The 27,227-nt window shown below is 41.2% G+C and overlaps 2 protein-coding genes and 1 long non-coding RNA gene across 6 annotated transcripts; 1 reads left to right on the top strand and 2 right to left on the bottom strand.

Moving 5' to 3' along the window:
• Positions 1 to 101: 101 nt before the first annotated feature.
• On the bottom strand, positions 102 to 3,418 carry LOC113149191. The gene is made up of 3 exons (XR_003297563.1): positions 3,134 to 3,418; positions 2,853 to 3,027; positions 102 to 783 (listed from the first exon to the last, which is right to left on the bottom strand). It is a non-coding gene; the product is annotated as an uncharacterized LOC113149191 (long non-coding RNA).
• On the top strand, positions 2,894 to 24,544 carry si:ch73-217b7.1 (ensconsin). 4 transcript variants are annotated; one of them, XM_026341102.1, is made up of 19 exons: positions 2,894 to 3,000; positions 13,556 to 13,723; positions 13,887 to 13,964; positions 14,690 to 14,853; positions 15,401 to 15,518; positions 16,463 to 16,573; positions 17,222 to 17,317; positions 18,389 to 18,508; positions 19,666 to 19,814; positions 20,524 to 20,663; positions 20,827 to 21,071; positions 21,171 to 21,321; positions 21,432 to 21,600; positions 21,700 to 21,804; positions 21,894 to 21,944; positions 22,030 to 22,063; positions 22,216 to 22,342; positions 22,475 to 22,644; positions 22,737 to 24,544. In XM_026341102.1, the coding sequence occupies exons 1-19, from the start codon at positions 2,955 to 2,957 to the stop codon at positions 22,766 to 22,768; spliced, it is 2,274 nt and encodes a 757-aa protein (XP_026196887.1). In that variant the 5' UTR covers positions 2,894 to 2,954; the 3' UTR covers positions 22,769 to 24,544. The 4 variants fall into 4 exon arrangements, with proteins under 4 accessions (XP_026196887.1, XP_026196889.1, XP_026196888.1 ...); XM_026341104.1 differs by having other exon boundaries at positions 22,758 to 24,544; XM_026341103.1 differs by having other exon boundaries at positions 20,527 to 20,663.
• An 85-nt stretch (positions 24,545 to 24,629) lies between these two features.
• armc1l (armadillo repeat containing 1, like) lies at positions 24,630 to 27,167 on the bottom strand. The gene is made up of 7 exons (XM_026341106.1): positions 27,102 to 27,167; positions 26,607 to 26,779; positions 26,237 to 26,328; positions 25,793 to 25,976; positions 25,583 to 25,699; positions 25,325 to 25,399; positions 24,630 to 25,246 (listed from the first exon to the last, which is right to left on the bottom strand). The coding sequence occupies exons 2-7, from the start codon at positions 26,757 to 26,759 to the stop codon at positions 25,052 to 25,054; spliced, it is 816 nt and encodes a 271-aa protein (XP_026196891.1). The 5' UTR covers positions 26,760 to 26,779; positions 27,102 to 27,167; the 3' UTR covers positions 24,630 to 25,051.
• Positions 27,168 to 27,227: the final 60 nt, after the last annotated feature.

Genomic DNA, 27,227 nt, shown 5'->3' on the forward strand with positions numbered 1-27,227 from the left:
TCAGGAGCCCACCCCCATTCTCGGTTTATTATAGTGTTTCATGAAGAGCCCTTGGCGTTAATCAACAGAAGATGAGCATCACAAAGTGGAAATGTCAGACATTTATTCCCTTCAAATCAAACACATCTAGGTCAAACAACATAACAACACAAATTCTTTCTGTATCTTCGCTTATAGAGTCCAGCAGGTAAACAATACTTAAATCTTCTGTGTATTTATTGATGAGCAATCACAGTGGTGTTTTCTGTGTAGGCAGTTCATATTCCCCTGGGAGCCAATTACAGACAGTTTGGCGAGTCTTTCATCATGCACATGAGAACATGCGCTCAAACACACACGACCCTGAACCTCACCCCAGGCTTAACCACCACATACTGACTTGCACCTCTTCACCAACCTTCAAGCCTACAGAGAAGCAGGGGGTGGCTTTGTCTGGAGGGGGGGGGGTTGCGTCTGAAAAACATGCAGGGTGATGAGGGTGGCGTGGGTTAAACCATTTGATATTAAATGTAACTAGGAAACAGCTGAATATGTGAAGGCTCCACTGCGTCATCATTTTCTCATTCTCTACATCTCCCATCTTGCCAGACGGCACAGAGGTGCCCAGAAGCTTGCGTTTGTCTGCCTGTGTCAGAGTATACCTACAGGCCACTATCTCCGCTGTTCACCTCCTCCATCAGCAGATTTGCCAAACAGCTGGTTGCCATGGTTGCAGTTTTCTTTGCACCAATCAGTAGCCATATTACTGTGGTCCAGAGGGGAGGGGAGGTAAGCCTGAACAGTCTGGCAAATAGCAACAGTATGAGGAGAGATTAGCATACATTCATCCAGGAACAGTAAATCCTTGTTTAAATATCACAGAGTTAGCTTAAATAACAGGGTTCTGCTTTACTTTTAGATTATGTGTCATTGTTTTGTTTAATTGAAATGTTTCTTTGTCAAAGGGCGACTGGGAGGTGAAATCTCGTTTATAGTTCAATGCACTGTTATTTTAATGACATGTTTCAAATCTGGCTGATTCATTTCACAATAGATGTGTCAATCGAGGCATTAGTTATTACATACATTTTAATAGCTTCACTGGATCTCATGATATAAACATATTATTGATGTAACAATGAAGGGTTAATAAAAAAGATATTGAACCCCTATAAGGAGGCTGAATTTTGATGAGTCAAAAATTATTTTTAATACAAGAAGACGTTGCCCTCTGCTGGTCATATGGTATTACACAAACGTGATTCATGAGAATAGTTTGGGATTGGTGGGTTAACAGTTTAAAAGTTTCACACACATCTATGTATTCATACAGATTTAATGTTTGTTCCTAGGATGACAACTGAATAATCATTTTCAGGGAAAGTACATGATTTCTACAGGACAGCAAGAAATCTATAAATACACAGAGATATGAGATAAGAAGATGTTATTTACAATCGTTAAAACAGTTTGTAATCCTAAGGATCACACTTTACTTTATCTTTATTTGATAAAGGCTCTATACTAGTACACTAGTCAACTCACACAATGGTGTTTTCACTGATACATGATTTGACTATGATGATTGACAGCTCGCTCACTCTCATGTTATCATGGTTGCTACTGGCAAGTCATCAGCGGCCTTTTGGTGGAAGATGTTTTGACTTGATAATTAGAAAAAAGGGGACCACTTGTATGAAAAGTTATTGTGTAGGTTTCATTGTATTCAATTTTGCACACAATTCACTTGCCTCCAAAATGCGTGTTACTTTTATCTTTCGAGGATCATTTGCCACAATCGAAACATTTTAATTGAAAATAGAACATCCCTATAGAAAGTAGTCATTTTTTATTAACATTAAATAATGCTCAACCACCAAGGCACCTGTGATCTGAACTTACCCAGACATTGTCGGTGAAGATTGCAGCATGATAAATAGAAGACAGGTTGTGTCTAAGTCCTCCCCTCTCTCAAACAGAGAGAGGGGTGAGGGGTGAGGGAAGCCGTGCATGTGCAAATCAACACTCCCTCTCTCAACAGAGGTGGAGGACTTAGACAGACATGCACGGCTTCCCTCACCCCTCTCTCAAACAGAGAGAGGGGTGAGGGAAGCCGTGCATGTGCAAATCAACACTCCCTCTCTCAACAGAGGTGGAGGACTTAGACACAACCTGTCTTCTATTTATCATGCTGCCCTTTCATCTATACCCAAAAAGGCCAGAACCAGTTCACACCTGCACCAGGTTGGACACACTTAACGACCCATTTAGGTGTTACGAGGGGGTGGGCTGAGGTGTGATCATTACATCCTTCACATCCCCCCCATCCTTTGTTTCACCTAACGAGCCTATTCAGGGCAAGGGGTGGAGTGAAACCAGCCTTGGAGCATAAATTTGCGGCCTCTAACCAACTATCTTCAGACTGAAGAAGCTACTTGGATGAGTAGCGAAACGTTTCACCTAACTAAAGGAAGTCCAGTTGCCATGACTAAACTTCCAGATTACCCAGACATTAGAGGTCATCTAACCAGGGCAATGATTTCACTTGTGTTACAACCACATTGCCAGCAGGTGTCAGCAAAATGCTTTTCACTGGACACGAAGTTTCACTTTTGTCCCTTGTGCAATCTTGCACTTTGGCATTTTTTTAAAACAGCAACGGCATCCTTATTTCGAAAGACATATATAAAAGCAGATTGCTTCTTATAATAAATAAATTGACGCTCCACTCACTTGAACAGGATCTGTAGTGTCAAACTGAAACTAATCAGATGTGTTTAAACTTTTTTTTTTTCCTCCTGTATGTGACTACTACAGCTACTTTGGGGATATTTTAGCTCTTTATTCTTTATTCGGCCCGTGTCCTTCCCCACCTGTCGGTCCGGCTCCGGCTCCGGCTCAGGCTCAGGATCAGGATCAGTCCAGCAGGTCCCGCGGGTTCCTGCCTCTGATCCTCTCAGCTGACGTCAGGAGAAATGGCGGACCAGGATGGCAGCGACGCATCTCCTCCGGAGTCCCAGGGTGAGTCCTTATCGACGGGAAAGTTTGCTGTGAAAAAAGTTTGACATGGAGCAGGTGTGTAGTTAAAAAGAAAATGGTGAGGTGAGGTGATACGACGGTGTTGAGCGCCGACGAGTTAAAGAGAAACTCTTACTTTGAGCCGGTAGGTCACGGGAGCGGGATTAGCAATCAGCCAACTCACCCAACCGGTTGCTTTACGTTTATTAAACACTACCTGTCCTTTAAAGATACGCAGATATCGTCGGTTTTACCCTCAATGTCGCTGTTGTTACACATTTTTTGAGCAACTTCTGCGCCGACACGCACCTGTTGCTTCCTTCTTTTTTTTTTTTGTGTCGAAGTGTCCGTGAAGTAGTCGCGACAGGTGAATTAATGGAAACGAGCAGAGCCGCTCCTCGGATGACAGAGCTTAGCTCGAGGCTACAAGTTTGTCAGCTTCAGTACACAGTTTGGACTTGTTGCTCAATATACTAAAGTTTGCTCAAGCACAAGAAAACCGTCGCCTAAATGATCATTTATGGTTAATTCATATTTTAATTGGGCTATATTATAGTGAGTGACACAACAGGTGTATTTCATCAGCTGTAAATAGCATCATTTGTTGGTACATGGTCAGAGTGGTGTGGTTTGGGCCACATTTACATATTACACAGTATTTTTAAGTGCTAGTTGTATATGTTTAGTTAGTAGTTAAATCTAAAAATGTGGTGAGTCAGAAGTTGAATCAGCAAATGTCAGCTTATGTTGTTAAACTGTCAAAAACCCAGCTTTTAATAACAAACTGGACACAGTGTGCCTGTACAAAACTGATTCTTATCTTTATCATCAGTAAGTCTCATGAATGATTTTCTCACTCTTTTGCAAAAGATGTTTTCATGTCTTTTATTTCCATCACCTGACAAATACATTTTCTAACAAACTGCTGCCAACATAACATAACTAGGAGCTAATTTTATGAAGTACTGGTCTTCTGAAGTAGTACCATTCGTGATTGTCGACATACACAAGGTTACCTGCAGCCCTTCTTTATCTACAGCAACACCATGATGACGTTTCTTAATCTGGAAGATGAAGTTTTCCTGACTCTTATGGGTTACCCTGAACATGTGATAGTAGTTGGGGGTTGTAGTATTCTCTTGGTAGGAAAGTATGTCTGATCACCTGTAGTCATCCTTAGATTGTCAAATGACGCTGAGGAAACTAGAGTTGATTGACTTGAATCAGTATTACTTAGCTCAACTTGTAATCAGCTGTTGCCTTTACTTTTTATACTATATCAAATCTCATGCCACTGAGAACATCAACCTATATCACAATTAGGTTTATGCTGCTGTATGGGATTTACAGTACTATAACATGTGTTGTACCTATCAAATAAACAAGTCAGGTAAATGTGAAAACCACTGCCAAAGCCATAAAATTCTTAAATATACAATTTTAAAAAATGTATTGTTTACTTTGGTGATAGCCCCATTAAAGTTGCTGTTGTATTAATAGATTCAAACCTAACAATGTCTCTGTCTGTTGTATATGCACATTCAGTAGGTGTGAGAAGGGTGTGTAGCACAGCCTATCCGGTTAAAGTCTAAGTGTAGGATTACAGCATGACTCAGTCCCGCAGGGAGAAAGATCAGATTGCACTGTCATGAATATATGTGTTTGTACAGCATGTGCTCCCCCAGGAGATGAGGAAGCAGGTCTTGTCCTGCATTCCTTCATATACTAAATACTGTATCTATGAGTAAGTGGTAAATTGGATTTGTTTTGCAAATACTCTGCTGAAGGACCCATCAGGCTGTACACGTTTATGTAAGAGGCCAACTACAAAAGGAGCTGCACCTGTAATGGATTTGTTATGCGGGTTATTTAATCTTCATGTGTATTTGCACTGGTAGATGTAGATGTAGATGTGTAAGTGTGCACAAGCCACACAAGTAATAATTGCTGTTCAGTTGATAAGTAGCCCCTGTGTTTCTCCTTGCCTTCAATTCCACCTGCTATGTTGAGCATCTTTACCAGGCTCAGGATTTCTGAACCTAGCCGTTTCTTTGATTAATTTTACAAAGCATATAATTTGTCAGAAAATAGTGAAAAATATTCATCACACATTCTAATATCCAATGTTATAAAACACAGAAAGGAAGCAAAACCTTTTTGAGAAGCTTCAAATAGACACTTGCATTTTAGTTTGAGTATCTTTACAGCACCATAGTGTACAACTGCAGCAGTGCTTTTTAAAAATATGTCACCACGTCTCTAGAAAAAGCAAATCGGACATAAATGGCAGGATTTTCATATTTACTGTACAGCAGAGCCGTCAAACAGCTGATGGCTCTTTAAGTGGAGAATGGGGCGTGGACGTACTGTATACCATGTGTCCTTTGAACACACCCCTTCCACAAAGGCAGCTCCAGTTGTGCACTGTTTGGTTTGGTATGTGCATAAGCATGCATCTTTGACTGAGTGCGTGTGTTTGTGTGTGTACATCACATTGAAGTGTGCATGTCCTCTGCTCTGTTGCTCCCACTCCCACTGCGTCACTGGACCATGTGCTGCTGTTGTCAGGGAAACCCTTTACCGCTACCGGCTCACCTTGCACCGCTGGATTTGCACTGAATATTTTAACAACCCTACTGCCATCCGTTACTCACGTATCTGCGTGTGTGGTGTGCAGCCAGAGGGATTTGTGATGTTATTCTTCTGACAAGTTTGCATTTACAGAATAGCCTTAGCCCAGGAGGGTCGAGGAGGGAGGAGGAGGGGGGCTGCAGTAACAGTAATAGCAGCATCTCTTGAGGAGTGACGGAGTCAAGAGAAGTGCAATCCTTTCAGCTCTCGACCGAGCCAGTCTTGTGGATTAAGTCTTTTTTTCTAAGCCAGACTACTAGAGCTCATCCACAGAGTCTGTTGCACTCCCTCTTTCACTCTGCCTCTATGCCTGGCACTGCCATCACGGACATGGACGTGTGTTTGTGTTTATCATACTCTCCCTCAGCATTGCACTCTACTTTAGTCTTTATTTATCTTTTCTACTACTCTTCTTTTCCTCTGATCTACCACATATCATTTTTTTCTTAACTTCTACAATTTTTGTTATGTCCTTCTGCTTCTCTTTTCATCTCTCTTTCCTTCCGGCTGTCTCGGAAACAGAGCAGCAATGTGCAGCCAGAAGAAATGAGCTGCTAGCATCAGCTGTTAGCTATCCACGTCTTCACTAAGAGGAAGGCTATTAAGATAGACTCTGACCACCACTATTCTCTTGGTCCACCCACCCACCAGTGTGTGGTGCAATGGGCCGGGGTTGGGTGAGTTAGCCACAGGGTAAGCAACAGGGCAGGCAATGCCAGAGAGTAAAGGGCGAGGACAAGGAGGAGGCGGAGGTGGGTGCTCATGGGGCAAGTGGAAACCGAGGAAGGGAGGCAGCCGCTCAGCCATCCCGGCACTTTTTACCATCACTGAGGAAGAGGAGGGACAGAGACGGAGAGATGCTTCCAAGAGGAAGAAAAAAGGTATGGGTAGCAGGGATAGAAGAGAGCACTGGTAATTTGCATGCTCTGGTGCTTTATGGTGTCTGAGCTTATTTACACTATTAAATTGTTTGTATTAGTGAGTGGTTGAGTTAGAGCATTAGCATCTGAGGCAGAAAGGCTACTGGGACCAAAAAGATGTTTACTAGTCTCTGGAGAGCCTTAAAAACATATGTGCATTTACGTATTACACTGCAAAATAGCTTACTATTTACACATGTACTGTATATTACATTATCTTACAGTTGAAAAAGTCAGAAAACTCATTAAGCTCAGATGTCTGTAGACAAGTGTCTGACTGAACTGATGAGTCGTGTGTACTTTTTGTGGGTTGCTGTGTTTGTGTCTAAGTCTGTGGGTGGAAACTAGCTGACAAGGCAAGACTGGATTAACACAAGGACAGCAAATGAGAATGAAGGAGCGGTCCATTTCACAAGTGCACGTGGCTGCAATGAATCAGTAGGCAGAGCAGTCAGGCAACAAGACAGCATGTGTCTGCCTGTGTAACACTTTAACCTCTCACTGATGTTCACTTGTTGACCTTTGATTATTTTTTTCAGGATTTCTTCAGTCTATAACAAATGTTTCCTTTGTTGTAGGCAGTTTATTAGCTATGCCAAATCCTACTTCTAGTTATGATGCAGTATGGCACCTCAAACAAGTCTACCCTCTAAAATAGTTTGCATACAAAAGCAGAAGATTGTTTTCCTGAAGGTAGGATATATTACAGCACTGTTTTTATTTTTAGCTAGATGTACCTAACAAACTACCAGATGATTCTGTGGATAGTGTGGTATTACAGACCAAATCTACAAAGTCCATCCATCCATCCATTTTCTTCCGCTTATCCGGGGCCGGGTCGCGGGGGGAGCAGCTTAAGCAGAGATGCCCAGACTTCCCTCTCCCTAGACACCTCCTCCAGCTCTTCCGGGGGGACACCGAGGCGTTCCCAGGCCAGCCGAGAGACATAGTCCCTCCAACGTGTCCTGGGTCTTCCCCGGGGCCTCCTCCCGGTGGGACAGGACCGAAAAACCTCCCCTACGAGGCGTCCCGGGGGCATCCGAAACAGATGCCCAAGCCACCTCAACTGGCCCCTCTCGATGCAGAGGAGCAGTGGCTCTACTCCGAGCTCCTCCCGGGTGACTGAGCTCCTCACCCTATCTCTAAGGGTGCGCCCAGCCACTCTGCGGAGGAAACTCATTTCGGCCGCTTGTATCCGCGACCTTGTCCTTTCGGTCATGACCCAAAGCTCATGACCATAGGTGAGGGTAGGGACGTAGACTGACCGGTAAATCGAGAGCTTTGCCTTTCGGCTCAGCTCCTTTTTCACCACGACGGACCGGTACACCGACCGCATTACTGCTGCCGATGCACCAATCCGTCTGTCAATCTCACGCTCCCTATTTCCCTCACTCGTGAACAAGACCCCAAGATACTTAAACTCCTCCACTTGAGGGAGGATCTCCCCCCCAACCTGGAGGGTGCAAGCCACCTTTTTTTACAAAGTCATTGACATAATTGTTTGGGAAAATGGGGAGGAAAGGGTTTTAATTCACTGTGCTGTCTTTCACTTTTTATTTTCTTAGGGTCTGAGCGATATGAACATTTGATTTCAAGCTACATTGTGCAAAATCTTAATTGATTTGCTTTTTGATTTTTGATTTTTAGAGACATATCTCACCATGTCTTAATGTGGTGAGGTGCTGTCAAAGCCTCCTGTGAAACAGTTTTCAAGATAAGCTATGGCGGTATGCAGAGACATTCCCTCTGGGTGTTTGAGCGAGGTGACCACTTCTAAATAATGGAGAGATGGTCAAATCCTATTGTTTACCTACTGACTTGAATTTGACCCTAGATGTATGGTTTTGACACAGCACACCTACGTGACACCCTGGGTGGATTAATTTCAAGTCTCATTCTATAGCTACTGTAGTTTGATTCTGACAAGCTTAGCACAAAGCTAACCTTATTAAATTATTTGCATTTGACCCAACTATATAACCAAGTATAAGGAGCTTTAGGTTAGTGTAATAATGATTCTCATAACAAAGGATTTTGCCATTTCCTCATCTCACATGTACAATTCACTTAAGTGATAAATAATGTAGGAAAACAGAGAGAAGGGGAAAGAACTCTTATGTTCAGCATCATGATCTCAAGGGCTCAACTGACTGCTACGTTGCTAAATACTACACTAAATAACATAGAACATAGCACCTTTAGTATTTGATCACACAGACTTTAAATGACCCATATAGGTAAAGGTGTAAATACCACGTAAAAGCTCAAGCCCTCATAATGGTGGTTGGATGAGCTAAAAACAGTGTTTGATGTCCCTTTCTTTCAACCCTCTTTCTCAAATCAATTTGGATGCAAATGCTAAACAATGTTGACATTACATAAAACATCTTAAAGAAGACGAGGGCATCTTCGATTGTTTGTCAAACCAGAGATGGCGCAAGTCATTCCTTCTGAGTTGTAACTGCAAACCTGCAGTGTGCAATGAATGCAGCTTAGTGAACCATAAAGCAGCCACCTTACACCTGTTATCTAGGCCTAGATATTTGTCCTGCAGCTAGAAAGGAGAACTCTCCTGCCCTTGTTGCCTCTCTGCTGGGCTGGAGCTTAGTGTTTAGTTTAGCATTAGCAACAGCTAATCTGCTCAGGCTGCACAGTAGACAGGAGCCACACAGCATGCTTGCCTGCTACCCACTTGCCCAAACAGCACAGCATTAATCGCTAACTCTGACCATTTAATCTGACTGCGAGTGAATGCAGATAGATTGGGGGTGGGGAGCATACAGTCACACACACACACACAGACACACAGACATGAGCACTAGGGGAGGGAGGACCAGATTAAACAGCTACACTCTCCCTATGTCTCACTCTCTGTCTCTTTTACACATTTATACACACACACACACGGTCAAAGGATGGGGGTTGATTAGTCGCCATAACCTGTCCCGCACTCAGTCGGTTCTCAACAACAGTGACATCGACCGTAACTGACCTCTACCTCCCTCTTCCTTCTTGCTTTCCCAACTCTGGGAGCAGTTGAGTTTGGGTGGTCTCGTTTTTGGTCATATGGAATTATTTGATTTTGCTCCTTCTTTCGCCTCCCCCTCACTGCACCATGGACTTCGGATTTGAGCTTATCTTGCGCTGTGTAGGATGTTTTCAGGAAGTAATGTTGATTCTGGCCGTCCCATCTGACTAGTCAGAGTGGGACCCTAGCCAGGGGTTCAACAGGTCATGTCTTGGGATTGACAACCTTTAAATGATGAAGCAATATCCAGGTAAAGACTTGTCACGGGGACCTGTGGATTTAACAGTTAAAGATGGATCAGGTTATAAATACAAGGATTGTTTTGCCTTTGTTATCTAGCACATTGGATTCAATTTGAAATACTTGCAGTAGACCGTTGCAGTGTGTGTTACTTAGTATTGTATTTTAATATGTATTTCCCTACAATTTCTTCGATTATAAAATATGGAGGAATCTGTAAATGGCAAAAGATCAGTCTTTGCAGAGGTACTGGCAAACATTTATGATAGGAGCAAGCACTATCCACCAAATTAAATTGACTTTGGTGTGTTTGCAGAGGCTGTTAAACTGTCTAGTGCTCACAAGCAAATATACTCTATATTGCTATTTGAGGGTTGTTTGCTTAATGACCTCTACAACAGATAGATGAGCCTGTGAGATGCAGTGGGAGGACAATCTGCACCATTATACTATTGTCATTATTATTGAGGTATCACAGCCTTCACAGTTAATGGTGTGCTGGGAGGCAGTGAGTAGTCTTGTTTAATACTGTTAATAAACACTGGATACCACTATGTAGAAATTAAAGCAAAATCAGTTTCTGTTATAAATTTGCCATTTTGTCCTTGCTTAACATGATGTAGTGAAATAGAAAGTAAATATAAAGCACGTAGTGGATGTTGAACACTGACATAAAAGGTAAAAGGACTGATATGTGCTATGATAACATTAATACATAGGTTCATGTTCCCTACAGCATACTACATAGACTTAAATCAGGATTCATGCAGGATTTAGGGTGTGGACATGGCAGGTGTAGGAGCCTGCTCAGCATTTTTATTACCATGAGTCCTGAATCAGTCCTAGTATAATCCCGTATCCAAAGCATTTTTCTACATGTTTATTCTCCCTGTCTCCTTCCATTTTTAAGGCATCATTCACTCAGTAGGGTAATAGTATAGGCCAAAGCTCTGTTGATATGCACAAAGTACCATCTGTAACTTTTAGCCAGAGGATGTCCTTTGACCTCAGATGACCTCTTCTATATATAGACTTATTTCACATCACTGCTTTCTATTAACTTGTTAGACTCTGTCTGGGAAAATGGGCTACTCAAACTGGGGTCTGTATGCAAAGACTGATGCATCAGGTTTTGCTTTCTTCAAATTTTGTTTTTGTGACTTAGCCATATGATACACAAGGCAAGTGTTGTGTTTCATACTCAACTGTGACATGGCATCTTTCAATGCCCATTCTAATTTGTGCTCTATCAAAGAATACTATGTCATGCGTGTGCAAATAATAATTTAATAAGGTATCTGACTGATGCTCAACCTGCACTGCATTGTAAATATTGTGTCTTACATACATGGTGTATTCTATTTATGCATTAATACACACACCTAATTTCATTGCTTTTTTCATGATGTATCATTTTACTACTTCCAGTGACAACACACAAAGTTTCCCACAAGAATCGTTTACACGCAGTTTCAGTAGGAGTGGCTAGTTTATACACAGCTCCTACAGAAACCTTTTTCAGCTAGTGCCAGAGGCATATTTCATTATAGTTAAGACTGAGTAGTGACATTTACATTGAATTATTTGGAAGACACGTATATCCAAAAGTGAGGTACAAAGCAAGCAAATATCTAAGCCAAGGAGACGAACCTTAAAGTGCTCTAGAAAGAGTTTTGTTTTCAGCACGTTTTTGAAAATTGAGAGTGAGGCAGCAGAGCGTGCAGAGGTGGGTAGATTGTTCCACCATCGTAGAACCACAGCTGAAAAGTTTTACTGTGATCTGAGGTGAGGTGAGGTGAGGGGACCACAAGACATTGTTTGCTTGCAGAGCACAGTGAGCGAGAGGGATTATAGTCCAAGATGAGGGAATTCAGGCAGGCCGGTGCCTAAGTCGACCACTTTGTAGGCAACTGTCAGGGCTTTGAACCTGATGGTTAAGACTGAGTAGTGACATATGTGGACACCTCAAGCTACAACCCTAGGACACAAGTTCAAAATTGGTGAAGTTGTCCCTTTTGATGCTAGATACATGCAATCACAACTGTTTTAATCCTTGTGATTATACAGGACATCATGATCTATTATTATTCATTGTAGACATATTTGGTCATGTCTTGACCATTCATAACTTGTCCCTCTCCTGTTTGCTTCAGCTTCTTTGTTTCTGTGCCAGACTTTTTAAAGGAAGGCGATTGTTTCTTATTTGTGTAGCTGCTGTTTAAGCTGTCAAATGAAAGAATGACATTCTGCCCTTAGCCTGTCACCACTGGCTCAGAGCCTGCTTCATTATTCAAAAGAAGTGAACTTGTATAGATGGAAAGTGTTCTTTATTTTGATCTTTTGATTTTGATTTCATTTCATCTCCATTATGCTGGTGTTGTAGCCATTCACAAATTCCCAGGTCAGTATTTGGCTGCAAGACATTATGCTCCTCTCTGAATGAGCTCATCTTTTGTTTGAGGAGTATGAATTTAGGGAAGTGAATACATTGACTAGACATTATTGTAACCTGGCCTAGCCAAGCCTTTCCTGTTATAGCAGTATCATTAGTATCAAGGCCAGTGCACCTGAGGCAGAGCAGACTTGTTAATACTCGTATGTACACCTCTACAGATATCCCATAGACTGTGACATGCAATACCTGTGTAGCTATGACTGCATATTCCTGTCCAGCCTGCACTTTACAAGTTATTGTAACACATGTTAGTGTCGTAGCATGAAGCTTGCACCATAATTAATAGATTAATTCATATTATTTTATTATTATTTTAATATACCACAACACAAACCACAAAGTCTAAAAAGAAGTGAAATCACTAAAACTGCTTTTTGCTTGGTAGAGGGCCAAATGTTCTGCACTGAAGCCATTAACATACTCTAAATACTCTATTTAACTAAGTAAACAGTATATGCTGATGAATGACATGAGAAGTATTTAAAAGACAGAAAAAAGCCAACAAGTGGACCCTTAAGGTTGTGTCATTAAACCTAGTTGCCAAAATATGTTAATGGAACAAATAATACACAGTCTGAAACACAGCTGAAGCTAAGGTTTGATTTTTTATTTTAAGCAAATTGAAATCAATCAGATTTAAATGCAAATGGCACTTTAGTGCCCTTAACAAGATGCGACAGAGTCAACGTCTTGTACCGGATATAAGAGCTGTACTTTGCTCCTTCCTTCCACTGACATCTTTAATTGTCCTTCTGCACGTTTGCAGTAGGCTCATCTGAATCTGCATAGGGCCTGATGTTAAGCTCCATGATCTGAAAGTGCTGAGTCACCCTGAGTCCGGTACTACCACTAATCAATAACTAACTCGGGCTGATAGGAAACACTGCATCACACTAGAAACATTCAAAATACAGGGTACACAATTATATACACTGCAGAGGTAGACGAACTGTAATAATGTAAGAAACTGGGCATCTGCAAACCATTGACAATGTACTAAATAACATAAACTATATGGTGCATTTAAGAAGAGTGTTGGTGTTGTTTCGTACTTATTTACAGTTCACTGTTCAATGTACAGTTGTCTATAGCTAAAATCAAGTGGAAATGCTGCTGAATAGATGGGCTTTACTTGGCTTTGATTGATTATGCTGTGTTTTCCAAATCTGCAACTATCTCTACTTATATCTTAGTCTCTCTTTCTCTCTTACTCCCTCTCTGTCCCACAAACTATTTTGTCATTGACACTGGTCAAACATTTGTCTTGTTTTTCTATCTCACCAGTGTCTTACAAATCAGAGGATGGCAGAGCATCTTCAGCCACCCGCCCAAGCTCTTCTGGCTCCGGACAGACCTACACACCCACCCTGACCCCTACTCCCACCTCAACCCCAACCCCTAGTCACATCATCACCAGCAACAGCCCCAGTAACAGTGCTGCCACCAAAGCAGGTAAGTTATACAATACAAGTACAAGTAATATAAGAGAAATACAAGTATTTCTCTTATATTATAAAGTAGGAAAACACAGTAAAACATTATTTAGCCTTCATCTGTCTTTCAGCTCAGTTACTTAAGAGCTTATTCTGATGTTTAACTCTTGTTTGTGATGTAGACTCATTGCTCTTCAACAAGATTGATGAGAGACAGAGGCTGGCCCGTGAGCGCCGTGAGGAGCGTGAGAAACAGAATGGTGTGTATTCTGTATGTGTGACAGAGACTATATTAGTGTGAGGGTGGACGTTAGATGCATCCTTCACTTTCTTTTTTGTCTTTCCCCCCAACATATTATGACTGAATACGGTTGGTAGCTGTGGTCGAGTGCCTGTTTCTTTAGTTGTTACATAAAGTCTAGGCCAAAGCCAAGCCCCCCCCGTTGCTATAGCACCCATTTACATAATGGGTCCGGGCATGGGACAGGTTTTAGAAAGACTAGTGTGTTTTCTGTGTGTGTGTTTGTGTGTGTCTTGTTGTTTTGTAGGAAATGTGTGCATCAAATTCTGCAACATTTAGGTTTGTATGTTTTTATGCTGAGGAGAATTTGTCTTCTTATTGTCATACCTCATGTCCCAGCTGAGGGGCTTTGTGTTGAGAGCTAAATCGCAGTCACATGATCTATGGCTGACCCATTATACTGATGCAATAAGCCTGTGTGTGTGTGTCCATGTGCATGTGTTGGTGCCTAAGATTATGCACACTTTTTGATTATAAATTCTCTTTTTTTTTTTTTATATTTGAGCACATGTGAACCCGCTAATGCACATGCATCAAGTCAATAATTGTGTGTGTGTGTGTGTGTGTGTGTGTGTGTGTGTGTGTGTGTGTGTGTGTGTGTGTGTGTGTGTGTGTGTGTGTGTGTGTGTGTGTGTGTGTGTGTGTGTGTGTGTGTGTGTGTGCGTGTGTGTGTGCGCGCCTCAGCAATCAAAGAGGCCCAGTGGCAATCACGTGAGGAGCGAGCCAGGCAGCACTATGAGAAGCACCTGGAGGAGAGAAGGAGAAAGCTTGAGGAGCAGAGAATAAAGGAGGATAAGAGACGTGCTGCCGTGGAGGAGAAACGACGGCAGAAACAGGAAGAGGACAAGGTATTGACAAGTGTACATGTCATGTAAATACATACATTAAGATCTATTCACTCTTCAAAAACACACACGCAAGCCCAATAATATCACTAAATAATGTTCATGAAACGAGCTGTAGATTTCCTGTTCAGAAGTTAGTCACTTGCATTGAGTTTCAGGCTCTAATAAGGTTATTATTTAATGAACATGATTATACTGATGAGACACACATTGTCACATCACATCAAACAAATGCAAAATGTTGAAAAAATTCCTTAAAAGTAACTATGAAGGTAATCTCGAAAAACTTACACGTGCAGGTTTCAATTGTTACTTTTATTGCAGAGATTATAAAAGGAGGTTTTGCTTTTGTTTTGAGGGTTTCATAATTATAAGTTTGATTTTATCCACCAATTACTGCGACATCTCGTTCACACAAGACACACTTCATTATTTTATACTAAACATAACACCACCATTATTTATTTACTATTATTAAACTATTTGCATATTGGGCCCCTTTTTTATTTTTTTATTTTTTTTTTATTGTGATTGTGTTTTGTGACTGAAGGCTCGTCATGAGGCGGTGATGCGTCGAACGGTGGAGAGGAGCCAGAGAACCAGACAGAAGTCCAACCGCTGGTCATGGGGAGGAGCACTGCACACAAACACACCCAGCACACCTGCTGGTAACACATCACACCTCACACACACAGTACCAGCACAAAGTGACGACACAGTCATTGCAGTATGTTGTGACACACAACCTTGCCCTAGAGTGTAACGATTGGTTTGAGATTTTTATTCAGTATTGTGGAGCCACATTACCTCCGGTAACACTGCTTCTAGATTTACTGAATACTTATGATATCTTTTCTTCCTGATGTCTCACAGTGTCTCTTAGAAATATGTTTGCCTGCCTCTGCGTGTCAGTATTGTTCTGCCATGTTTATATATGAACTTTTCAGATCCGCTGCCCTCTGATGTTACTGCTGACTCACCCTCTGCTCTGCCTCTTTCTCTGTCTTTCTCTCCCCTTTATTCTCACACTGAACCTTTCCCTTACTCATTTTCTCTCTCTCTCTCTTACTCTCACTCTGGGATGTCCCTCTACCTCCTCTCTGCTTTTCGTTTCTCTGCAATCCCTTCCTGGTCCAGGTTTTGTTGAGTCGGCTTTCCTCTATCCACTCGACCTTGCTGGACTGGAGCACATGCAGAGTGCTTTCAGTCTCTACTGCAGACACGGAATGACCTCTCAATGTGAATATTATAGCGGTGTCATTTAGTTAGGTAGCATTAGACTGTATTAGTGTAACTGTAGGCCAATGTGAATGGCATGATTAGTGTTTGATGTTTTATTTGCATGTAGCAGTTTAGTCCGTGACTTCAAGTTACATTCTTACATACAGGAATATTCAAACCACTTTAGCATTTTTTAAAATACACCATTTAGCACTAATTTATGTTCTAATATTCTTCCCTTTAGTGACATATTGGTATTATTTTTTATGTCTGACTTAACCAGACCTCGTAGGCTACAGTAACCCTTCCATGAGTGAATGTCTCCACCTCTTCTTGTCTTCACTTCAATAAAGTACCATTGATTTGCTTTCATTATGCTGCTTCTTTATAGATGCTGACAGGCGGTCAGTGTCCACAATGAATTTATCCAAACATACAGATCCTGTCATTACCAAGCGCCTCTCCTCATCCTCTGCCACACTGCTACACTCACCAGACCGAGGTAATGAAATCACCCTTGCCTGTATTATTCATTACATTATTCACTTGCCATAGTCTGCATTTAGATACATTTCTTGTTATTTGTGTCTATTGTAAGCTAGTTTCATTATTTCTTATTTCTCCTTGTAGTTTTCTTTTAGTCATTGTGGGCATATAGTGACAAGTGACGGACAAACAATGCACTATCAAATGAAGGAACAGTTAAACGCTTTCTTGCACGGAATAAGATGACACGAAAATACATTATTAAATAAGAAAAAATAAACATGAAGCTACAGCTGGCAAACAGAAGTATAAGTGCACATGAGGGGTGTTATGTGCTAGAATATTTCTTGGCCATAATACCTAGAGTTCATTCACAACTAGAGACTGTGTTTTTACACAGTGGCTCCTGTAATGGATTAAGCACTTAAGATATAATGTTGAATTTTTAGAGATGCTTGTACAGTAGGTGCTTTCAGACAAAGCTGTATTGTTTTTTCTAAGCCAACCAGCTCCTGGCTGCAGCTTCATATTTAACAGACACCCCTGACATCTTCTCATATATGAGGAGATGTCAGGAGTGTCAGGAGGAAAGCAAATAAGCATTTCCTAAAATGTAAAACTACTGATTTAAGTATGTTCTGTAATATTTATATGTTGCTGACAGGCTTACAGATGAGAACAGTATCTTCCCCTGTCATTAACAAAGCTCAGTCCAAACCCTTCCTACACCAGGCAAAGACGAGCCAGCACAAAAACACAGGTGTTTTTGAGAACTCTATGCAGTTTGATTTCTCATAATTAATGCTATACACTGTATTGCAAAGCAAAAGATCTTGGGCTGGAAACTGCTGCTGACATTTTAACGCATTTGTAAAGGTACAAATGTAGCTTTAAATGTGAAAGCAATTTAACAAATAATATTTTGTCTGATTTAGAAGTCCTAATATAACAGAATGATGTGATCTTTATTGTTTGTAGTATAATTATCAAATGTAATGTCCACACTCTAACAGAACGCACTGCTTACGTGCATTTGTTAGCATGCGTTTCATCAGAGGGATCAAGATTTTTCCCCCTTCTAGCGTGACCCCTTTCTCTAATCCTCTGTAGGATAATCTTTTTGTTTTTGTGGGAATAGTGTACGCCACTTTTATCCTAGCTAGATCCAGAAAATTGACACCCACATTTCAACAGTCAGATGTGCATATAATTAGACAAAATGCAATGCAAAATGTGACAAGTCAAACGCTATACACTTATACAGATGCTTTGAGAACGATCACACATTTTGAGTGTAAGACAAACTTTGACACCATACATTAAAACTAAGTGGCAAGAAGTGGCTCTGATTGCTCTGTACATTTTCCAGCCCAGTTGTATCTTTGGCTCACACCCTGAAACCTGCACTGTACTTGGATAATATTTTGACCTGCTTGCAGAAAAGCTTTCAGCACTTCTTGAATTTTATTATATATATGCGTTATATTTTCCAGATTAATTGATAGATTTGAAGCTTCATAATGAATGGAATATGTCCTTGCACTGTTCATGTGAATGCTCTTCTTCCTGTGCTTGCTCTGGGTTGATTCTTCACTTTAAGCTGTTTACTACTTCTCATAATTAACAGTCTGGTGCATGCTGGTGTAGATATAACAGCCTGTGCATGGTTACATATTTACTTTAGCTCTGGCCTACACCACTGTGGAGTGCAATGGGAAGGAATGGGGAACATGCAGTACTGTAATTATCCATCATTTATAATCAGCTTTGACTGGTTGCTTTGTGGGCCATTAATAGTTGTTATCCAACCTCAAATGTTGTGTGTGTTCAGGTCTGCGTCGTCTTCCATTGACACCATGGGAAAGCAATATAGTGAACCGTCTGCAGCAGCCAACACACTCCTACCTGGCCCGTAGTCGCAGTGCCATGAGTCTGTCTGGAGAGCAAACGGGTAACAAACACATCTCTCATAAGTCCCCTCTGGCTCTTATTGTCAGTGAAGGGAGAAACAGACAGTGTTAATGAAAACGTAGAAAACTGTGCAATAATTCAGCAGCACATTGAGCTGGAAGTATTTGTGCTGTTTATATTTTGGTCATATGTCAGATTTACCCAGAAATAGGAATTACACATCTGAAGTATCCTTCACTAGCCTGCATCTGGTCTAAGCAGCTCACACACACACTATTAAATAATGTGAATAATAGACATGTTAATAATAGAAGAATATCGTTGACAGCTCATAGTTACTTCTGTAAGCAGTAGATACATTTACCTGAATGATGGTGTTATGAACTGTAGTGTACAACTTTTTCTGTTGTTTTACAGAAACTTATTCTGCCTGTTTGCTTTATTCTGCCTAGTTATTTTTTTAAAAATATTTTAATATGTACATTAGCACACCTGCAGTAACTCAGACACAGCACACCGTCAGTTTCTGCTTCTACTGCACACACTTTTATATGTTGTCTCCACTGTGTACCTCCTGCATGTGTTTTGCATCATTTGCTAATTATTAGTTTCTGTTTGTGGTTTTGGGTCTAACGTGTGTTAATAGTAGCTTATTCTGACTTGATGACAAAGTAGAAATTCTTCTAACACTTGGTATTTTTTACACTAGAGAATGGTTTGCACAAGCAAATCCTTTCTACATACATAATATGAAAGGATCATAGAGTTGAAATGATAAGCATTACATGGAAATCAATAGTTATGTTCTTTCTTTTCTTTAACCTCTATCATGATTAATCAGGCTAATGAAAGTCACAACCTAATGTTCCTTAACATGCAGCTCCCAGGTGGTGGTTACTTTATGATAACAGCTGTTCTTTCAGTCGCTAGCACTAATGCCTTCTTCTCTGTTTCTTTGTTTCTACCAAACATTGATTCCTCTCATTCCTCTGCTTCCCAAACCCATGGTTTCCCTTTATAATTAATTTGACATCCTTCTCATTCCTTCCTCTATTTCCTGATCTTTTGCTTCATGCTCCTGTTTATCAAACCCTTGCTGATGTCCCTCAAATACTGTTCCGATCTATACCATCCTCAAAACACTCCACACTCCCACTTCACACATCACTGTAGCAATGCCTGTGTGTCCTCGCTCAGTGTCTTGCCACCCCACGGGCTCCATGTCCTTCAAGACACTGCAAGCACAGGCGCTGCCTCACTGTCGCAGCCAGGAGAGAAGTCTCAGTAGGGAGACCGCCTCTTCTTCCTCCACCGTCCCACGCAGGAGGACCACTGGGACCACACAGGTCAAATCTGCACCTCTTTTTGTCTGAATGAATGAATGTTTGAAGTAGTTAAGACAACTGAAATATAGTCAGGCATGAAAAGTACACTATGAAACCGCTAAATCAAATAATGTTAATACACACGATTGATGTTTGAATGAGATGCTTGCTCAGGTAATTTCGTTCAGTACTGATATTTAAAAAAAAAAAAGAATGTATTTGCTAGGTTATTTCTGATTTTGATTATTTTTGGTTAGTAGTAGGTTAATTATGGTACATTTCTGTCTTCCTTGTCTTTTTTTAAGTTGATGGTGTCCCACATGAAGCAGACACATAAAATTAGAGTAACCTTCACTCGCTTCAGTGTTATTTGAGTGAGGGTGTGGTAATAATGCTTTTCTTTACAATCAAATGAATAAATTTTTTTATTTATATTGGCAACATCTATTTTTTTCCATCTTGTTGCGGCTTGTTGCTAGAGGTTAAGCAAGGCCAGAGGAAGTCTGTCTGAGTCTAATCCTGTTACTGAACATCTTCTGTTGTCAGTAGGGCATCTAAGTCTGGGCACCGTCTGCACCAGCTAATTACTTTGTGTTCCTGAGGACGTTATTTGTGAAGAGCTATTGCAATGTCAGTGCTGTCTTACTTGGGTCCCAATTACGTGGGGAAAAAAAATCTTTTTGAATAATGTTTTTTTGTGTTTGTTTTCCCCCATATCCTCCACCAACAGCAGAAGGACCGTGACAATGTCAGGAAGTCATGGAGCAACCTGTCGCTGCCATTGGTTCCCATTCTGACTTTGCCCCCGAGCAAATACTCCTCTTCTCCAGGCAGGAAGAACAGCAAATTAACAGCACCCTCTCCTGGCAGGTAGGAAAATAATGCCCATGTTAGTCTATAAAACAGAGTGTTTAAAGAGACTTATAACAGACTGGAGTTATTGATTACTGAGAGCAGGGACATATATAGAGGCATATTTGCTCTTATTTTGGACAGCACTATTTCTAAATGCTGCTTTTCCTTCTGCAAACAGGCCTCCCCAGAAACCAGCAGGACGTCCTCCAACTCCCAAGCTGCTGAAGTCTCCAGGAACAGAAGACCCTGGAAATCTTCGTCCTGTCAGGATTACACCCGAGAGCCCCCTGGCCCCAACACCCATCAAAGCCCAAGAGGAGGTAGAAGAGCAGGTGCTCAGTCCAACTCAGCCTCGACCTCAGCCGCTGGGTCAGAACAAGAGTTCAGCTGAACAGACACCAGCAGCACCATCAGCAGCCAGTGGTTAGTTAACTCTCTCTCTCCTTCACACACCTGCATACATAACCTGGATGGTTCGGCTTTATATACACTGGTCAAAATCTAATTTATAATATTTTCTAGAGAGTGTAAGCAGTTCCCCAGCCCACAAGCCCTCAACTGGCACTACAGATCCAGAGGAGGCAAGTCGTATCCTGGCAGAGAAACGTCGGCTGGCCCGCGAGCAGAGGGAGAGAGAGGAGGAGGAGCGCAAACTACAAGAGGAGCAGGCGAGGTACACTGCATGTGCTGTGTGTGAAAGTGTGTGATCTGGAGAGTGTGTAAATAAATAGAATAACACTCAAGTGTTCTTATGTGCATTGAGTCATTTGTGTGTCTGTACAGGTTGGCGAGAGAAGAAATGGCTCGGCGAAAGGCAGAGGAGCGAGCAAAAAGGGAGGAGGAGGCTCTGCGGCAGACAGAGGAGAGGAGAAGGAAGGAAGAGGAGGAGAGAAAGACAGAGGAAGAGAGACTTCAGAAAGAGAGAGAAGAGGCAGAGAGGCTGCAAAAACTGGTCAGAGAACATGTTCAAGTGAACTCAAGTAAATTTCGTAGAACCATCCAAGAGCAATAATAGAACCTGTGTGTGTGTGTTTGTGTGTTTGTGGGTTAGAAAGAGGAAGAAGAGTCTCGACAGAGAGAAGAGGCAGAGCGACTAAAGACGGAGAGAGAGAAACACTTCCAGAAAGAGGAGGCTGAACGCCTGGAGAGGAAAAAGGTGGCAATATGGTGTTTACACAAATATGTAATATTTATTTCACATGTACAGGGAACCTAGAAGCTGTTTTTATTTTCTGTCATCACCAGCGTCTGGAGGAGATCATGAAGAGAACGAGGCGTTCAGACACAGCAGAAAAGGTAAAAGCCATAAGAAATATAGCACATATCCAATAAATGTCTAACTATAGAAGAAATGGTGTATCATATTGTTCCCTATCTCTAGAAAATGATTCCTAACAAGAATGGAGCCAATGCAGGTAACTTAATTTCTATATTTTTTAGAGTCATGCTTGTATTCCTTAATTTTTAGTAGGAATAATTTGTGTTATCCTGTTGTTGTTTGAAATATATCTATGGTTCTCATGATGTTGTGTCTGACTGCTGTGTGTTGATTTTCTCTCACCATCAGTGACCCCTGCCTCTCCTGCTCCATTGGCAGTCAATGTGTTACCGACACACAATAGCAACGGTAACAGTCTCCAGCCTGACCCCAACACAACCCCCAGCACTGCAGCACTGAGCCACCCTGACCTGAGGTAGAGTTAAGAGTAGACACTACACAGTAGCAAATTTGCTGCAATTGATCTCATTGTCACATATAACTATTTAATTTAATTTAATTAATATTTTTAAAAGTCTCCTCTGTATCTGTCCTTCTGTTTTTTCAGGGAGTTTGAAGAGGTGATTGTACTGCCTTCACATTCCAGGTTATCCCCTCCTGAGGGAGAGGAGCAGCAGCAGCACCAGGATGAGATAGTTCCTGTTGTAGCCTTCAGGGAGAACGGTCTCCTGAAGCCTCTGGGCGGAATAGAGGACATAGCAACACAACAGGGCCCAGGTCTTTTGTCCTTCTTTACTACAACTTCTTCCTCCTCATTTTTCCTGTTAGAGAGTATGTAGCATTAATATGAGGGACTAACCTCACCACAGTTGGTTGCTCTTTGTTTTCAGATGTTCCTTGATGTCCTGTCAGACAGAACTGATTCCACACGCAGAGAGACATGAAGAGAAATGGTCAGAGAGAGGTGGAGAAACACAGAGCTGCGGACTTGCGGCACCACAGGTTCACTTTCTCACCCTACCCTGACAAACGAACGTCACAGCCATTTTCCAAAGACGACGTCCCAAAGCATCTCCAGAGTCAACAGACTCTCTGGGGAACAGATCGCGTCTCTCTGTTTCTAAACGTGTTTACGCTTGATCATAATCTTCTGTGCTCAACCCCAACTATACGATTCTGAAGTGAATGTCCTGAAACCACAAGAGGGCAGTGAACGACTATTTTATCTTTTGGCTCTTGTGGTGTGTGTGTGTGTGTGTGTGTGTGTGTGTGTGTGTGTGTGTGTGAATGAGAGACAAATAATAATGTAAACTGAAATCAGTCATGATACTTGAAGTTTTCTACTTAGAACACAATGTTAATATATTGACAGAATCAGCAGTGTGCTGAGAATTACATGGTAACACTAGCGAGTGCATGTGTTTGACTGGAACTTTATAATTCTCATGTTTAAACATTTCTGTTGAAGAGATGGGATGTAGGAATGATGTCAGTGCATGATGTTGGATTAAAACTACAGCAAGTTTCAGGTAATGTAATATATTATTGAAGTGTCTACTGTGCTTAAGGTTATTAATGGGTGATGTATGATGGAGTTCAAGTTAAAAAATAACTAAAAGAAATTACTGTATTCTCGGCCATGAGAATTAGGGTGTAGAAAATACAGATTTTTTTTTTTTTTTAGTTTTATTTAATTGCTGTACAGATAAAATGTGATTCCTTGTGTTGTCCTCTCCTCTGTTTAATCTTGTTTCAATCGTTTATTCCGTCAAAGCTGCATCTTACATCCTGTCACGCTGGACAATTTTGATGTAGTCTAGGCAATTGAACTTTGTTTTGCCCAACCGATTACAAAATAGATTAAATTAATTAACTAGCTATGTTAATTTTGAAATAATCTCATCTTTTTCAATTAAGGATTTAAGAAGAAATTCTGGTAATTTTGATGTTTCTTTTCCTTATTGCAGAAAGAAAGAAAGAAAGAAATAATAGGGAGATTAGTCTGTGCTCATTCTCATTTAAATGAAAATGTTCATTCCCAGGTGGCCACCTGTTTGAACCCTTTCCCTAGGTTTCCTACTCTTGATTTGTTGAAGTATGAAAGATGATTAAATGCTGGGTGTGTTTCAGTCACATGACCATGAAGGAGCGTGAATGTCAAACAGTTGATCCTTTACACAGCTTTTCACCTAGGAAAGACTAAAAAGTGGGAAATAAGTAAAGCATTTACTGATGTTTTTCAAAGAACTCGCAATAATGCTGCTCTTGGCATCTGATTCTCAATCTTAAGCATTTTGTTTCTTCATTGTTTAAACTTTGCAATACCAAAATGGAAAGAAACTTCACAGTTACTATATGATTATGTAGTGCTCGTGCTTGTTTTACTAGTACATAGCATACCGTTTTGACATAGTAATGTCAGAACAGTTACTTGATTTAGCTTCTAAATAAATTGCTTTAACAGAAACAAAAGTACATTATGCATAGTTAAATATCAATTATGTCTAAAAGTAAACACACTTTAAGACTGACAAGTGGGCTCTGAAAATGAACAAGCCCTTCATGTCTGTGGAAAAGCGGCTTTGACGTGGGTTCTTTGAACTGCTGCAAAACTGAAATCTTTGTACAACTTTTCCAGCTGCAGTGCTCGGCAAGTAAATAAAACTTTTTAAACTGATTACCTCAATCACTGTTATGAAAGAAAATCTGCCTTTTTTAGTGAATGAAGGCAGAAAAATGAAACAAAAATTATTTGTACATTTATTTTAACTACCAAAACAGCAGGACATACAGAAAATGTTCCAGCTATATAGAGAAGTGGATTTTTTTTTTTTTAACTGACAGTTTGCAAAGACAAAGGAGAGACAGACGTGATAAAAATATTTACACTAAATGAGAACAGTGGACAGAAAACAGCTTTGTGTAAGTCCTGAGAAAGGCATTTTTTCAAGTGTGTTTGTTGCCATTCAACTCCTGTAATACAACTGAGCTTGACTCAGTATTTCTATACTTCTAGTATTTCCCCACAGGAATTAATCATTTAGTGAAGTTCAGATCATACTCATAAGACCAGGATGTTGTCCTATGATGTGCTCACAACACTGTTGTCCATTCCAGTAACGTACACAAGGATGAGTCTTTTAGCAGAACCTCTGTGAGGTCCCAGAATAAAGCTGCTCCAGTTTCACCAGTAGAAGGTTTTGGAAAGGAAACTGGCAGCAGCATTGAGCCAGCTTCCACTGGCATCTTCCTTAGCTGTGGTGCGGGAAATTGCTCGGTCAACCTCCCTGTCTGGGCTCTCCTCCTCCTCTGGAAGGTAGTCTGGTAGTGCTGAGTTTTGCTGCACCTTCACTCCTGATGGGTTCAGGGGGATCAAAACCTGAAGAAAGCATGAAGAGAGATAATGAGTGTCTTAGAAGTTCAATATGAACTGCCTCGGTTCTTGAATTTCACTCACCTCTTCTCCCTCATCATTCTTCACAACCTGTTGGGCTGATAACACCTTAGTGGCAGCGATGGCAGATGCAAGACTCTGCAATTGAAGGAAGAGGCGTTTGGAACTAATGGATCGATCAGACAAGATGTTTTCTTACACCATATTGCAGCTGGAAGCATTTCTCAGTGGCTTTCACGATGCAATACAGCATGAATGTAACTGGAAGGACTAAAAACGTGATTTTAAAAGGCCCGTAAACAGTACAGATGTGTCTGTTACCTCAGTGGGCAGGTCTGAACGGATGCGAACGGTGCACCTCTTAGAAGCCATCTGAAACGTGAAGCTGATTACTCCCTTGACCGTCAGAAGAGCTTCCTCACACAAACCTCGGAGGGCCTAGATAACAGACACTGTATTAGTTAACTTCATGCTACTTATAACAATGCTTACTGTTGAGCTTCTTAGTGTTTTAAAACATAGACCACTCACAGTGTTGTCCAGCCCCTGGATATGCAGTGTGACAGACTTTGCCTTCCTGTTGGAGGAATTGATAAAGAACTGGGATTTTTTTCTCCTCTCTGTCTCAGCTGTGCAGGTTGAAAGCTTAGGTGGTGCGCTCAGGATTTCATACACCTCCTGGGCCAAGGCTGTGATGTCAACAGATAGTCCTTCCCTGTGGAGAAATAGTATTCTTAATAATGCCAAACCTAGTGGCAGGACCTTTGACAACAACCTTAACTATAAAGGTAAAAAAAAAAATCAACTTTATTTGGATGTTGTGATATATTAAACACACTTAACAAGAGCCTGGATGTGGATTTTCGATTGTAGACACTTGCAAGCATTATTGGAAATATCTTGAACACTAACTCAAAGAAAAAGAAAGGCACATCTACACGTTACTATCTACTGTATAAAATAAAAAGCGCTCACCTCGCCATTAGATTCTCCAGGCTCACCATCATACCCAGTTCATTCTTCATGTTGGGGATATTGGGGGACAACTCAGCCAAATAACGCAGCGTCTGGGGATATATTAAATGATTAATCTTTTCTCATCTGAGGAAATAATTCATCCTTTTAAATACATCACTTATGGATAACAATGTCCACTGTGACAGATAACACAATGTATCGATGTGTTAAGTCTCTGCCAGATTATTTCTATGCAGCTAACAGAAGCCACATTATAAAATCCCCATAGTTAAGAAAATATAAACAACGAATATAAAAACTAAAATCATTTCAACGATGAAACTGAACTGTGTATTTTGCAATGAACATGTCGCCCTCCTCCACCTACCTGCAGAGTTGCGAGCAGAACCTCCGGATCCTTGTGGTCCAGGAACAGTACCAGCCCAGGGAGACAGCCCTGGTCCTGGACTATCACCTCTCGGTTCTGCGGTTCAGAGGCCAGATCCCGCAGCTGACATACCACCGACAGTGCATCCATCATTTCTGTTGGCGTTACCAGGCCTGAAAGTAAAAGGGTTTATTCACGTTACACTTGAAATGGCTTGAGGAAGTTTAAAGACAGTCAAGAAGCTACTTTACGACTTCTCCTATCGCGGGTCTGGTCTGAGCTGCTGTAGCGCTGCGGCTAACACTGTGGCTAACGTTAGCTACGAACAGCTACGACACGTTAATAAGCGGGCTGACTTCACAAAAACACATCCCCACTTGTTTTGTTGCGCCGTTTGGGATAAAGAAAACTGCGGTCATTTCATAAACGACATAATACAACAGCAGCGAAAGTGCGATCAATGCTGAGAAGTGAACTTTGACGACGTTTACTCACCCAGGAAAACAAGAAGCTCGTGTTTAAAAAATACAAATCTGGTGCTAGTTCTTCGCGACGTGCTATTGGGTGACCAGCCGTTACGTATGTCGCACTATAACCAGCCTTTATTGGCTATTCTTCCTA

This window comes from Anabas testudineus, chromosome 24, assembly GCF_900324465.2.
Source record: "Anabas testudineus chromosome 24, fAnaTes1.2, whole genome shotgun sequence".
In the NCBI taxonomy this organism is placed as follows: Eukaryota; Metazoa; Chordata; class Actinopteri; order Anabantiformes; family Anabantidae; genus Anabas; species Anabas testudineus.